This window comes from Alosa alosa, chromosome 7, assembly GCF_017589495.1.
Source record: "Alosa alosa isolate M-15738 ecotype Scorff River chromosome 7, AALO_Geno_1.1, whole genome shotgun sequence".
In the NCBI taxonomy this organism is placed as follows: domain Eukaryota; kingdom Metazoa; phylum Chordata; class Actinopteri; order Clupeiformes; family Clupeidae; genus Alosa; species Alosa alosa.
In genome coordinates this window covers 22,539,858-22,556,069 of record NC_063195.1, presented here as the reverse complement: position 1 = coordinate 22,556,069, position 16,212 = coordinate 22,539,858, and the positions used below count along the sequence as shown (strand labels likewise).

Genomic DNA, 16,212 nt, shown 5'->3' with positions numbered 1-16,212 from the left:
AAATATTGTAATTGCTGAACAAATATTGTCATTGTCATGAGCTCTCTCTCTGCCTGGTAACACGCGCTGATTGAAGTCTGATGACCTCCACCTGTTCCTGCTCTGCTCTGCCTCACCCTCGTTTACCTACCAGCTGCACTGCATTCACCACTCATCATGCCCTGTATTTAAAGCCTTGCTTTTCAGTCCACACTTGTCAGATCGTCTGCAACCAGCACCAGTTACCTGCCTGTTTTGGAAAACGCCGCTGACTCTTTGCCTGTGATCCCAGACCCGCTCGACTACTTCTGTGTTCTCCAGCCCCGGTAATCTTGACCTGCCTTCCGTCCCTCTTCTACGAATACCACCTAGTCCTTGACTGTACTGCTGCTTCGTTTCAATTGCTGTTGTGTGTGTGTTTCCCCCAGGACTTCCCGGATCATCCAGCTCCTGCCATCGCTGTTCGGCTACTGGGGGAACACACACACGCAGACTCTTGGAACTCCTGTACCCCCCCCGGAACCCCTGAAACCCCCATAACCCCAACCCTTAAATAAACTTTTGAACGTGACGCTTTTGTGGTCCTCGTCCTGTCTGGTGTCTGACAGTCATTGCTGAACTGTTATGATAATCTTTGACTATCTATCTCCGTAGCTGCCAGTTATAGGCTACATACAAATGAACAAAAGTGGTTTGTATTGCTAAAATTTTTACACTAACTGTAGGGAAACAGAACCTATTAATCACCATCACATCAATCAAAACCATTTCAATGGAAACAGTACACATTCACAGCTTTTTATGCATTTTATTACAATCCAGGACATCTCAGCACACGGCCCAGAGGCCTCAATGAGTGGCAGGGGAGAGAACACACATAGGAGAGGGTCTTATGTTCAGCTTGACATATGAGTAGGATGGTATTACTGAGATTCCATAAATTGTACTATGCAGTGTCAAAAACAACATTTATAAAATTATATTATCAAATTTGAGCATAAAAGTTGCCTGACCTGCATGCATACAGTATTAGACAAATGTAAAACTGGAAGGTAGTTAGAGTAACAGTTTCTGAAAGTGTTGTGCATCAACACTACTGTGAATGGGACCTTGCTAATTAAAGTTTTGTGTACAAGCATGTTATGCAAGCTACTGTATATTTAGTAGTTCTGGCTCTGGTTTCACTCATTGTATTGTGAAAAGCTGAGATGACAGAGGGTGATGGTAAATAATGTCGACAGACTGTTTGTTGTGTCAACATGTTCCCTCTTGTCATAGTCCAGTGAAAATATGCAGTCGATCTGGTTTCTGTTTTGAGACTGCTGAAACTGTCCACTCTTATCTAACACCAATGTTCATTATGTAAATCACATAACCACATTTAAACACCAATGAAATTGTTGTTGCTGTTGATTGTCTGGTCCCAAATAAATTATCGAAATTCAGAAACCATACTGATGTTTTGGCTCTCTGTCTAGTACGCTGCCAGTTATACATCTAAAATGAACCAAAGAGACTTAACATTGCTAACATTCTGATTCTAACTGGATAGAAACAGCACATCAAACATCTTCATTTCAGCAACAGTTAGCAAATATGTAATACATGTTCTTTATTAACCATGTATTGAAAAGAGAGTGACATCACACTGACAATGTGGTTTAAGAAATCAGTTTATTTGACTCCACTGGTATTCAGCATCATTCTATTTTAATCGAATTTGTGATAAGTGAAAGAAGAACACTAGATGCAAGCAAAAATATACAAGTCTGCTTGCTGAATTAAAACCTCGTTCTGCAATATGTCAAGTTACGGAATCAAGTACACACCAATCACCACATCAGTCGCATGATGACAGTCTTTGGAACTGATGTCCCGTTCACTGAGAAGAACAGGAGGTCTATAGAGGAGTCTTTGGGGACAAAGTTTGGGATCACACAATAGTGGTATTCACCAAAGGAGAATCTCTGGAGAGTAAAAGCATAGAGCAGCACATTGAGAGTGAGGGAGATGCTTTGAAGTGGGTGGTAGAGAAATGTGGGAACAGGTGTCACATGTTTAACACTGACAGTAGAGAAGGTTGTAATAAAGTGAGTGAGCTACTGGAGCAAATTGATATTCTAGCAAAGACTAGGAACAGCTTTTTTAAGCTTGCTGAGGAAATATTGAGGGAAATTGAAGATAAAAGGAACACTTACAGGGAGAGAGCACAGCAGAGACGGCAGAAGGTTCAGGACCAAAGAGAAATACTACATAGATATGGTGAGTAGCTTAATCACACAGCACAACTATAGATAACAAATGGTCAACATCCAAAATGTAATCTCCACACTATGAAGTCTTACTAACTTTAATGCAGCCTGCACAGCACACAACAAGCATCAATAAAAAATATATATTTTTCCACAAGTGGTCTGATGATGTCACATTCCCAAATCTGTTCGATCAGATGTTATACCTTCACTACCAGAACTCAAGATTCTTCTATTGGGGTGGTTGTTCTCTGGAAAAACATCTGCAAAGAATACCATTTTGGGCCAAGTGGAAGATGCCATGATAACTAGAACATATCAGTCTGAGAGAACATCTGGAGAAGTTTCTGGAAGACGAGTCTCTGTGGTGGATACCCCTGGTTGGTGGAAGTACTTACCTGCCAAATGCACTCCAGAATGGGTGAAGACGGAGTTGCAGAGAGGGCTGACACTTGATTCCAAAGCTCCCCATGCCATACTTCTGGCTTTTCCAGCAGACATAACTATCCTGGAGGAACAGAGAAAAATCACTGAAGATAACATGAAGATGTTTGGTGATGATATCTGGAGACACACCATGGTGCTGTTCACATGTGGGGACATGCTGGGGGACACAACCATTGAGGAGCACATTGAGAGTGAAGGAGAACCCTTGCAGTGGCTTGTGGAGAAATGTGGGACCAGATATCACGTCCTGAGTCGGACAAAGAAGAGAAAGTCAAGGAACTGCTGAGGAAGATTGAGGAAATGGTGGCAAGTAACAGTTTATTTAGGTCAGACCCAGAAGCACAAAAACCCGTCGTTAAAAAGACCACTGAAAATCTGATGGAAGTACCATATGAGATGGTGCATTTCTTGGATATTAAATGGAAGACAATGGATAAAGAATTAGAGGAAAAGATTGTGACCATCTGTGGTGAAACGACTTCAAAGCTAAAAAAAGGAAGTATGGATGCTGTTTTAGACTGTGAGTTTTGGTCTTGGTTTTTTCCTCCCCATCAATGTACCTAAGATTAACATACTGTAACTGCTGTTGTGTGAGTTTGAATCTTGCTTTTTTTCTCCCCCTTCAGTAAACCTTGAGAGGAATGTTAATGAATTAATAATTCATTCATATTGTAAGCATTAAAACAGAAAGATATATAACTGGCATAAATACAGTTATTTTAATCAGTCAGAGATGATCCCCATCTTCTGAAAAAAACTTCAGGAGGGGGCACCAGTCCATCGAGGCCATCTGATCAAGAATAAAGTCATGAATGCTGCCACAGGTAATAACTCCAATCTTGGACTTGTCTGATATACAGTATCACCTCTATTTTCATTGCAGGTTGGTTTCCCCTTGTTTAAACATCTTAGGTTGAATTAGGTTTTCAGATTACCTGTCCAGTGCCACTAACAATGGCCTAGAATTTTCAAGATACTGCTATGCTCATAATATCTGCTAATAGCAACTAGCATTATTATTATTAATTTCAGTCTTAAATAAAAAAAATGTCAAATGCATGTGCAAAAGCAATTACATTACCATTGCTGAAATGTTTTGACCAGTGTCAACATACAGTATTTTACTTATCATAAAGCTACATAATGTGATTAGGTGGTAATTTCAATACCTATTGAGGTCCCCCATGTGATCAACCAGGGCTTGAAGACCAAGAACTGGCCGGCGAGAAGTCTGCTGGTCAGATGGAGAGAATGAAAGAGATGTTGGAGAGAATGAAAGAGATGTTGGAGAGGGAGTGGGGGAGAAGAGAAGCGAGCGTCACACAGAGATTTCAGCGTCAGATATCAGAGCTAAAAGAATCTGGTAAGATTACACAATAGAACTTTCACAAAATGACTTGTACTATCATTTTGATCTGTAGCCCGCTGGACTGCACCCCCCGAACCTGACCTAACATAGTCGAAACTGCACGAAAAGTGTAGGATCATTATGACACCCTCTGAATGCACGCCAAGTTTCGTGGAATTCCGTTCATGGGGGGGCCACACAATAAATTAATTTATGTTACTATACACACCAACTGGCCTGTAGGTGGCCGGAGACAGTTTTCTGTGAATATCTCGAGAACCGTAGGGCCTAGGAGGTCCACCTTTTTTTTGTATGTTGGTCTTAAGGGGGCATGTCAACCCATCCCATTACCACTTATTTCATGTATAGCGCCACCTAGTTAAAAATTAAAAAGCAAAAAAATTGGTGTTTTCATCACAATATCTCTGGCTGACATGGTCAAAACTGCACAAAATTGAAAGTGTAGGATCATTATGACACCCTCTGAATGCATGCCAAGTTTTGTGAACTTTCGTTCATGGGGGGCCTTACAACAAAATAATTTATGTGTACATTTAGTGACTGTACACCAACAAGGATTCCCGGGACACTGAAAGACCGGGGTACACGAAACTTAGTGGGCATGTAACCCCACATGGATAGCATGGAACCATCGTTTTTCGTTTTGATCTGTAGCCCCCCCGCTGTACTGGACCCCCCGAAAGGAGGGTAGGGCAGACACAGTTTTCTGTGAATATCTTGAGAACCGTAGGGCCTAGGATGACCAATTGTTTCCGTATGTTTGCCTCCAGGGGTCATGTTAACCCATTCCATGTGCACACATGTGCATAAACAGGTACACACGCACACACATACATTCACAGTAATCATACGTATGACACATACTCACACAGTGCACAAACACACATGCGCAAACATGCACAAACACACAAACGCAGGCAAACGCACAAGCACGCACACACACACACACACACACACACACACACCCACACACATAAACATAAACGTGTACACGCACACATGCACACAATTCAAGAATTTCTCAGAATTAGGAACAAGCAAGATGGGGGGTTGGGTTGTATAAAATTAATTTTACATGTGAAATCTATGAACTAATCATGTTTTGGTACTTGTTGTCTAGCAGAATGTTTGTCTGAGAATTGAGTGTGGATAATGCAATTTAGTGAGACAGTTAGAATCATATAGGCCTTTCAGCGTGATTTATTTTTGTGGAAAAAATGTGCTGGACTGGGCGGCGGTCATATTTTGTACCGCTCTGCGGTACATCTAGTTTTTAAAACATGTTTGATCAATTAAACATAGACTTCTAATCCTGCAAGCTGTGAACTTGTATTATGCGTTGTATTTCATGTAAACTATACGTTTGAGTCCCCCAGGGTATGAAGCTGATGCGCACGACCTTAACCGATCATACAGAAAAGTCTTCTGGTGGATGCATCGTGAATCATCAGGAATTGCCTCAGACCTACCTGTAGATGACTTACACATAGAGGAAATGGATGTCACTGAATTGTAGTCACGACTAAGGAATGGAAAAACTAAGGCACACTGCCACTAGCGCTAATATGTTGTTTGTCAGCAAAGTTCAGTTTCTTTTTCTTTTCCATGAATTATCATAAATTCATGCATGAATGATGCATTATTTCATTAATGATTTATGCATTATTTCATTCCTTTATATCTTATGAATCATCAGGAAATGACATGAGTTCATAGTCTCTCATTCATGACCTCATGCATGAACAACACATCATCTAAAGCATAAGTTAAGGTGGGTACATCATTCTGATTTATGATTTCTTAAGCATGATCATCATGATTACATTAATTTAAGGTTAATTACTCATGATTACTAAATACTCATGATCATGTTTGTGGCCCCTCAACTAAAGTGTGAACATTGGCATGTGTTTAGAGAACTGCACAAGTTTTGATCAAATTGGAATTTGAGTAGTGATGACCACATTTTTGGCAGAAAAATAAATGATAATGATCATGCTTAATAAACCATAATTCATAATGATGTGCCCACTGTACCTAATGCTTTAGGTGATGTGCTGTTTATGTATGAGGTCACTAATGATAGACTACTGTATGAACTCATGTGAATTCCTGATGGTTCATGAGATGTTAATGAATGAAGTAATACCAAAGTCCTTATAGGCAAGTCCCTCCACTCGGCGGCCATATTGCAACGCTTTTTGGGCATTCATCGGGCATCCTATCTTGCTCCAGTGGCGAGTTCACAAAACATGATTGGCACGATGTCTTCACAACACACCATATGATTGGCTCAATGTATTCACATCACACCACATGATTGGCTCGATGTATTCACATGTCGACGTTTTGCCGAGGAAGGGGTGGGATATGTGTAGACAACGGCCATATTGGCATTACAAACTAGCCCCATGCATTTCTATGAAGTATTTTTTGAGTGCTGTGTCTCCTCATTAGAAAGTCTCTGGTAATACATAAATCATGGATTAATTCACGCATAAATTCATGATGATTCATGTACCCTAACAGGTGTTTGTAGGTATTTTGTAAATGTATAAAAAATAAAAGACTGGTCAAAGGCATTTCCATTTCAAGGTTTTAACTTACATTCAGAAGTCAAAGTCAAAGTCTTTATTGTCAATTTCTTCACATGTCAAGACATACAAAGAGATCGAAATTACGTTTCCCACCATCCCACGGTGGAGACAAGACATATTTTACCAATTAGGTCCACAGACAAACATAACATTCAAGTAAACAATATAAAAAGTAAATAAGAAGGCACATACAATGAAGAAATAAGAGCAGCAAAATTTGGGTTGAAATTGTGCAATTGTGCATACAGTAGACAGTCAATATAATAGTGCAAAAGTTAGACCAATAAATGGATGAGGTAGTTCTGTTTGACATAGTGGTGCAAGTTATGTAAGAGCAGCAGAAGTGTGTTCAGAAGTGTTTTCAGGAGGACAACAGGACAACAACAACAAGTTGCAAAGTGTGCAAGTATACAAGTGGAGTAGTGCAAGGCAGCCATTGTGGGTCCAAAAGTCCAGGATGTTATGTAGCTGAGGGTAGAGGGGGGAGAGAGTTCAGCATCCTAACAGCCTGGTGTATGAAGCTGTTGGTGAGTCTGGTGTTGCGGGAGCGCAGGCTTCTGTACCTCTTCCCAGAGGGCAGTAGATCAAACAAATTATGAGCGGGGTGACTTGCACTTGCTCGCCTGAGTTTCCGCAGGAAGTACAGGCGGCGCTGAGTTTTCTTCGCCAGTGATGCAGTGTTGGTGGTCCAGGAGAGGTCTTCACTGATGTGCACCCCCCGGAATTTGGTGCTGCTCACTCTCTCCACCACAGCACCGTCGATGGTCAGTGGCAGGTGTTGGGTGTGACCTCTCCGGAAGTCAACAACAATCTCCTTGGTCTTGCTGACGTTCAGCAGGAGGTTGTTGTCCCTGCACCACGTGGGTCAGAAGGTCGACCTCCAACCTGTATTGAGTCTCGTTAAGCCCTTGGTGATGAGACCCACCAGAGTTGTGTCGTCAGCAAATTTCACTATGTGGTTGTTGCTGTAGGTTGCAGTGCAGTCATGCGTCAGCAGGGTGAAGAGCAGCGGACTGAGCACGCAGCCTTGGGGGGCCCCCGTGCTCAGTGTTGCTTGAGATATTGTTGCCAACACGTACTACTTGAGGCCTCTGACAGAGGAAGTCCAGTAGCCAGTTGCAGAGGTAGGTACTGAGTCCCAGTTTGTCAAGTTTGCAGATGAGTTGTTGTGGTATTATGGTGTTGAATGCAGAACTGAAGTCTATAAACAGCAATCTCACATATGAGTCTCTTTTTTCCAGGTGGGTGAGGGCTGGGTGGAGGGCAGAGCAGATTGCATCCTCTGTGGACCGTTTGGCTCAGTATGCAAACTGGAAGGGGTCCAGGGTGGGGGGGAGAATGGATTTGATGTGTGACATGACAAGCCGCTCAAAGCACTTCATGATGATGGGTGTCAGTGCCACGGGGCTGTAATCATTGAAGCAGGATGGAGCAGTTTTCTTCGCACAGGTATGATGGTGGCAGCTTTGAAACATGATGGGACGATGGCTTGCTTCAGGGAAGTGTTAAAGATGTCTGACATTTGAATATTAAAGAATGACTGATATTTGTAAAAGTGTACACTTTTACTATTTGTAAAAGTGTACACTTTTTATATTAATAATGAAATTTTCATTTACTAAATCATAAATTAGAAATGTAGTTATTTTTATTTTAGTAAGAACCTGTAAATTCCACAGATTCAAAGGCTTCTTTTTGCAGTAGTTAAAATGTAGGCCTAACTATTGTCATTACTGTCATTAGCTGAGAACAAATTACTGTTGTTTTACTGAGAACGTATTTGGCAACATTTTTGTTTGTTTATTTGATTAAATGTAAAAGTAGGGCTGTCAAAATAACTGATTAATTTCGATTAATTCATTTGAGAAAAAATAACTGATTAAAAAAAATTAGTGCAGATTAATCGATTCTGTATGACCTTTGACCCCGAGCCGTTCTAGTCAGTAAAAATTAGACTGTAAAATGAAGGACAGAAGAAAATGTGCTGCCTGGATCATTGATTGGAACATTTACTTTTAAAAAACGGCCTGATGGTGTTGATAAAAATAAAGTGTTGAAAATAAAGTCCTCTGCAATATCTGCAGCAAGTAATTTGTATATCACCGGAGTTCATCAACTCTATAGTCGCACATCAATGCAAAGAAATAAGTGTTGACTTAGAGGGGAGTGTTAATTTATTTTCATTGTGTCCCCTAGGTTATATTTGTGGCCTGAAATGCCTTGTATGTGAAAAAAAAACTTCTTCCCGAAGCACTTTTGAATTTATTTCCTCAGCATATTAGGTCATATCATAGATTATTATGGACATTATTTGAACAGTGAAAATAATAATAAAATAGTTTTTGAACTTTAATGTCACTAATGATGATTATTCAATGATTCATTTGAATTGAAATATTTAAAATACTTTCACAGCAAAAATTATATATGCGATTAATTTAGATTAATTAATCACAGAGTATGTAATTAATTAGATTATTTTTTTTAATCGATTGACAGCCCTATGTAAAAGATAAACTGTATATTTTACATTTAATCATAACTGTCAGAAAAGGCATTATGCTACAGAAACAAATAAGGCTTCCTTTTAAAGTAGTTTCATCAGACATATTCAGTAAATTGTCATGTTTGATAGATGGAAAAGTTGAAAGTTGATTGAAATTTGATAGATGGAAAAGTTGGGCATCTGTGGCCTACTGATTAGGGAATCGGTTCGATCCCTGACTGGAAGGAAAAATGTGGGTGGGGGGAAAGATTGAACAGCGCTCTACCACATCCACATCCACGGATGAGGTGCCCTTGAGTAAGGCACCTAACCCTCAACTGCTCTCAAGGGAGCTGGATCAGGCTGCCCACTGCTCTGGGTGTGTATGTATGCTCCTAGTGTAGGTGTGTTCGTAGTGAGCTCACTGCTCTGAGTGTGTGTGCCCCCGGATGGGTAAAATACAGAGAACAAATTTCTAGTAGGAAACTTCCTTCATGACCATACAGCATAACTTAACTTAATAATGTGGCAGAATGTACTGTACATGGTAAAAATCTGAGTTGAATGCATGGAAAATAACTAATCTGTTTATGTTAAGAGTTGTAATGGTAAGAGTATCCTGATACTCCGGAAGCAAACAAGGCTGCCATTTACAGAACAGTTTCATCTTACCTAATCACAAAATGGTAAAAACAAAACTCCCCACAGACAGCACACAACACACATCACACATTTTGTTTTTTAATGGCTTTTATTAGTATACAATAAAAATTACAAAGAAGTCCGCACACTAGAGCTCCATTATTTTTTTTTTTTTATTCACCACATGCGACGTTTCGGGACACACTGCCCTTCACACGTCACATGTGGTGAATAAAAAGAAAAAAAAATAATGGAGCTCTAGTGTGCGGACTTCTTTGTAATTTTTATTGTCACTTTTTGAGTCCAGCACCTACTTTTTTAACATTTAGATGTGCGCACCCTTTTCTACATTATTTTATTAGTATACATCCTGAACTTAGAAAGGGCACACTGACCATTCCGCAAGCAATTATTTTTTATTAGAAATTACAACATTTCGGTGTTGGACCTTCACCTGATCGTGTGGTCATATCCTACGCACCTGCCTGACAAAAGAGGTGTGCAAAAAGCCTTCCTACGTTGCCATTAGTACACATCCTCTCAGCCCCAGAGGCCTGGATGAGTGACGGCTATGTCTCTAGTTGCGGGCGACAGTCTGGTTGATCCAGCTGTGCAGGTAAGACACGCGTAGACGGCAGGGCTGCGCACATTGCAGTTGCTGGTGCCCCAGGACACGATGCCAACCTGGGACCACATGCCTTCAGAGTCACCCTGGGGAGAGAACACACAAATTGCACTGTGTCATAAACTGGCATAAGCTATATTCATAGAATTGCATTAACTATCTAAATTTCAGGAGTTGAAGGTTGCCTGCAGACATATTGGACAAATATAAATAGGTAAAGGTAGCCATTAGCCTACAGACTGAAATTGTCAAAACTACTGTGAATTGGACCTTATAATATATTAAACTTTTGTGTTCTTAGTAATTGTCTTGCAATTATGTTATGCAAGCTATACATATAGATCTGGCTTGTATTGTAATGTCAAAAGTTTTGGCACTGGTATTTTGTGTCTACATGTTCGTGCTTGTCATAGTCCAGTGAAAACATGCAGTCTACCTGGTTTATGTTTTGACACTGCTGAAACTGTCCACTTTTATCTTACATCAATGTGACTATTTGGGGACAATAGCAACAACAAATTACCTAAATTCAGAAACTATACTGATGTTTTGGCTATCTACCTACTTTTGCCAGTTATATGTCTAAATTAAATAAAGTGCCATGCATAGCTAACATTCTGATTCTAACTGGACAGAAACAGAATTATCCACTACAGTATACACACTGGAAGCATCTTCATTACAGCAACAATTAGCAAATATGTAGGCTAATACATATGCTTTATTGTATGTGTTGAAAAGAGTGTGACATTACACTGACAATGTGGTTTAAAATAATCTATCAGCTGTACTTTATATCAAATCTAACTTTTATATTCAGTTACAATTCCTTTATTTTTATAGACACTGGCATTTACAATCATAATTTTTTGATTAAAATGGTGATGTAAGTGAATGTGGAAGAGCACTAGATGGCAGCAAAAATATTAAGACACTGCTTGCTGAATTACAACTCTGCAATATATTAAGTTACACGATCAAGTTAAATGATACACTGAAAAGGAAAGGGAAAACTGTAAGAACTTAAAGCTTAGGATAGGCCTATGAAATATCCCAAAAGAGGTCAGAAGACCAGGTTCTAGATTGGAGACTAATGATACAGCAATGTATCTGATGCAACAAATCACATTTTCATTAATATTATACTGTGTGCCTGTAAAAACAACAACAATATCAACAATGACACCAACAACAACAAAATTAAAATTATTGAAATTAGGTTGCTGTCAGTCATCTTGAGGCACAATGGCATCATGCAATGTCAAAAAAACAACAAGCACTGTCAGTCTCAACCTTGTTAAGTCGTTCATGCTAACAAACATTTGGCATCATGCGATTTATTTTCTGGTACAGCTCTATCTTAGCATCAGTCTGAATGTTCTGATAAGACGCTTGGAGAAAGCAGTCATTCCAGTTGATCAGTATCAAACCCTTTCCGCATGTATCAGTGACGCAAATGTGAAAGAGCTGAGAGCTCAGTTGTTACTTGTTAGAGTGCAACACTGAATATGGATGTGCTGAACAGAGGAAGAAATAAATGTTGAAAAGAAGAAAACCATGTCAGGACATCTCAATCAACAAGGTAAATAAAATAAGCAATATCGATTGGTCATGCAACAATAGAAATTTAAGAATTCAGCATTGATATCTCAGGTCAAATGTATACCAATGTATTCATATTACTGACTGAAATGGCTATTAATTACATTGCTGTGACATGGTGAGGTACTGTACAGTAAGGTGTCATGAGGTACATGAAAGAGACTGTGAGACATTTGAGGCTTCAGATTATGTAAGAAGAATGTGTGTACTGTACAGTACATGTGCTGTTACTATGAGAGTATACTGATTAATGTCCAACATTGATTTGTATTTTTACACTTTGATATGGGCTTTGTGGTGTGACGTTCAAAAGTTTCCTTTTCTAAGATTGCTCAATGAATGCACTACTTACTACGTCACTACTGTGCTGTCAATCTCCCTTTATGTTAACTTATTAATAATAACAAACTCTTATTGGCAAAACAAGACACTACTTAAAACACTTTATGACAGTAGTCACAAATTACAAGGTAAATCACAGAATAGTTTTGGTTATCGTTTTGCATGATCTTTTTTCCTCATCAGATATTGCAATGGCATATTGAAAATGCAGACTGTCCAGTTTATGACGTAATATGTTATTGAAATTATATTAACGTCCTTATACAATGACTTCTCTGCTCCTCTTTTTTCAGACCTGCATGTGGTGGTCTTAGGTCCAATTGAGTCAGGAAAGACACCTGTAATAAACAATGTGCTTGGTGAGCCAGATGAGTCAGAAAAAAAGACAGGTGATTGTGTGAAGAGAGAGGGGGAGGTTGGTGGCAGAAAGCTTATTTTTATAGATACCCCAGGTTGGATCAGGCATTTTCCTGTTATTGACACAGCAGAGGTTATCAAGCATAAGATTGTGCAGAGTGTGTCTATGTGTCCACCAGGACCTCATGCTTTCATTCTGGTCATTGGTATTGATGTGCCATTCACTGAGAAGAACAGGAGGTCTGTGGAGGAACACGTTGGCCTCTTTGGGGAGAAAATATGGGAGCACACAATAGTGGTGTTCACCAGAGGAGAATCTCTGGAGGGTGAAAGCATAGAGCATCATGTTGAGAGTGAGGAAGAGGCTCTGAAGTGGCTGAGAGAGAAATGTGGGAACAGGTGTCACATGTTTAACATGGACAGTACAACAGAAGGTTGCAATGAGGTGAATAAGCTACTAGAACAAATTGATATTCTAGCAAAGACTAGAAACAGTTGTTTTGAGCTCGATGAGAAAATACTGAGGGAAGTTGAAGAGAAGAGGAACACTTACAGGGAGAGAGCACAGCAGAGATTTCAGAAGGTTCAGATCCAAAGAGAAATACTACAGAAATATGGTAAGTAGCTTAATCCCAAAGCACAATTGATACAGAATGGTCAGCATTCAAAATGTAATCTCTTTACTATAAGGACTTACTAACTTAAATGCAACACAACACTATTTTTGATCCACAAGTGGTCTGATGATATCACTTTCCAAATCAGATGTCAGACTATCAGAACTCAAGATTCTTCTATTGGGGTGGTTGTTCTCTGGGAAAACATCTGCAAAGAATACAATATTGTGCCGTGTGAAACATACAAAGAGAACTAGAACATATCAGTCTAAGGGTAAATCTGGAGAAGTTTCTGGAAGACGAGTCTCTGTGGTGGATACCCCTGGCTGGTGGAAGTACTTACCTGCCAAATGCACTCCAGAATGGGTGAAGACAGAGTTACAGAGAGGGCTGACGCTTGATTCCAAAGCTCCTCATGCCATACTTCTAGCTGTTCCAGCAGACACAACCTTCTCTGAGGAACAGAGGAAAATCACTGAAGACAATATGAAGATGTTTGGTGACCAGGTCTGGAGACACACCATGGTGCTGTTCACATGTGGTGATCTGTTGGGAGACACAAGCATTGAGGAGCACATTGAGGGTGAAGGGGAACCTTTGCGATGGCTTGTGGAGAAATGTGGGAATAGGTACCACGTCCAGAGTTGGTATGACAAAGAAGATGAAGTCATGAAGCTGCTGAGGAAGATTGAGGAAATGATGGCCAGTCTCTGTTTGTTTAGGCCAGAACCTGAATCACAAAAATGTATTGATAAAAAGACCACTGAAGATCTGATAGAATTACCAAATGAGATGGTGCATTTCTTGGATCAGAAATGGCAGAAAATGGATAGAGAATTAGAGGAGAAGATTGTGACCATCTGCAGTGAATTCACACCAAAGCTGAAAGGAAGTATGGATAATCCTGGAACAATATGTGAGTTTGGATCATGCTTTTTTTCTCCCCCTTCAGTAAATCTTGATATGAATTCTACTGCTTTTGCTGTAACTACATTTTATGATTACATAATATCAATTAATATTGTAAGTATTAAAACAGAAATATATATTTGTGTATCAATAAATACGGTTACATTTTAATCAGTCAGAGACGATCACTCATCCTCTGAGGAAACTTCAGGAGAAGGCACCTGTTCACCGAGGCCATCTGAATCCAAACTGCCCATCAAGAAATCTCTTATTAATGCTGCCACAGGTAATAACTCAGTTTTGAACTCATCTGATATACTACCTCTCTTTTTATTGCAGTCTTAAGCTTGGTTCCACTTGTTTAAACATCTTTGGTTGAATTAGGTTTTCAGATTACCAATGCCACTAATAATGGCCTATTATTAGCAAGATACTATGCTCATAATATCTATATAATAGCAACTTATGAAAAAAAAATTTTTTTTTTTTATTTTATTTCAGGTAAAGTGTCAAATGCATATAATAATAGTGATTTTGAGTAGTGAAAATCCCATAGCAAGGTCAAGGTTTTGACCAGTGTCCACATGCAGTATTTACTGGTCATAAATGCTACATGATGTGATTAGGTGATCATTTGAATGGCTATTGGGCTCACCCATGTGATAAACCAGGGCTTGAAGACCAAGAGCCAGCCAGTGAGAAGCCTGCTGGTCAGATGGAGAGAATGAAAGAGATGTTGGAGAGGGAGTGGGGGAGACGGGAGTTTGGCGTCACACAGAGATTTCAGCATCATATATCAGAGCTAAAAGAATTTGGTAAGATTACACAGACATTTTACAAAATGGCTTGTACTACCATTTTTAAACATGTTTGATCATTCAAACATAGGGTTATTGCCCTGCAAGCTGTGAACATTGTAAATTGTATATGCATTGTATTTCATGTTAAATATTCCATTTCTGATGTGCTATGATTATTGCCAGCAGTAGTTCCTCATTCATGTTTGTTTGAATCCCCCCAGGGTCTGAAGCTGATGTGCATGACCTTAACCGATCATACAGAAAAGTCGTATGGTGGATGCATCATCCATCATCAGGAATTGCCTCAGACCTACCTGTAGATGACTTACACACAGAGGAAATGGGTGTAAATGAATGAATTGTAGTCCTATCTAAGGGACAAAAAATATATATCATGACCACCGCTAGTTTGTTGTTTGTTAGTAAAGTTTTTTATTTGTTTGTTTTGTCATCGTTTTATGTGTGTGTGTGTGGGGGGTTACTGGATGAACTAAAGTAAGGTAAAAATCAATTGTTTAACTCGAGGGGAGATGGAAAATGAGCGTAATTCCCCAAATTGTGGAATATTTAACTTGCATTCAATTTGACTGAATTATTTGCATAATTTATTGTATTCATAATAAACTCTTAATTCCCTAAATTATAACTTATAAATGTAATCATTCCTATATTGTAAGAACCTGTAAATATAATTGATATAATTTGGTCTTACAGTAGATAAAATGTAAACTTAATTACTGTTATGTTTTGCTAAGAACAAATCACTGTTGTTTTACTGTTGTCATGTTTTGTTAAAAACAAATTTGGCAGCGTTTTTTATTTGTCCATTTGATTAAATGTAAAACAGAATAAACTGTCAGAAATGGTAACAACCTGGCAGTGATGGGCAAAATGTAGTGAGCTAAGCTACAAGCTACTTTAGGCCTATTAGCTACTCTTAAAGGAGAAATCCAAAAACAATAGTTTTTTACCTAGCTTGAGTTGCATCAGCCAACAGTTAGAGCTTACAGGCAGCTACAGTGCTACACTCTGGTTCTTGAGCCCCCATGTTCATGCCCCCAAATGTAGTGATGTAGCTGCCTGCCTACTTAACCATTTTTTTTTCTCGTTCTGACAATATTCAGTGACTTTCAGATCTATGAATATTCAGATCTATATGAAAAATTGACTGATTTCTCTTTAAAGCTTA

At 39.2% G+C, this 16,212-nt stretch overlaps 1 protein-coding gene across 1 annotated transcript in view; it reads left to right on the top strand.

Annotated features, from left to right (window-relative positions):
- The first annotated feature begins 11,869 nt into the window (after nucleotides 1-11,869).
- LOC125297878 overlaps nucleotides 11,870-16,212 on the top strand; it is a 4,563-nt gene continuing 220 nt past the window's right edge. The window contains exons 1-6 of the mRNA XM_048248422.1: nucleotides 11,870-11,978; nucleotides 12,634-13,314; nucleotides 13,463-14,230; nucleotides 14,399-14,509; nucleotides 14,895-15,038; nucleotides 15,245-16,212. The exon at nucleotides 15,245-16,212 is cut by the window's right edge and continues 220 nt beyond it. Coding sequence (XP_048104379.1) covers nucleotides 11,954-11,978; nucleotides 12,634-13,314; nucleotides 13,463-14,230; nucleotides 14,399-14,509; nucleotides 14,895-15,038; nucleotides 15,245-15,381 — 1,866 coding nt within the window. The 5' untranslated portion in view covers nucleotides 11,870-11,953 and the 3' untranslated portion in view covers nucleotides 15,382-16,212. The remainder of the gene's footprint in view (nucleotides 11,979-12,633; nucleotides 13,315-13,462; nucleotides 14,231-14,398; nucleotides 14,510-14,894; nucleotides 15,039-15,244) is intronic.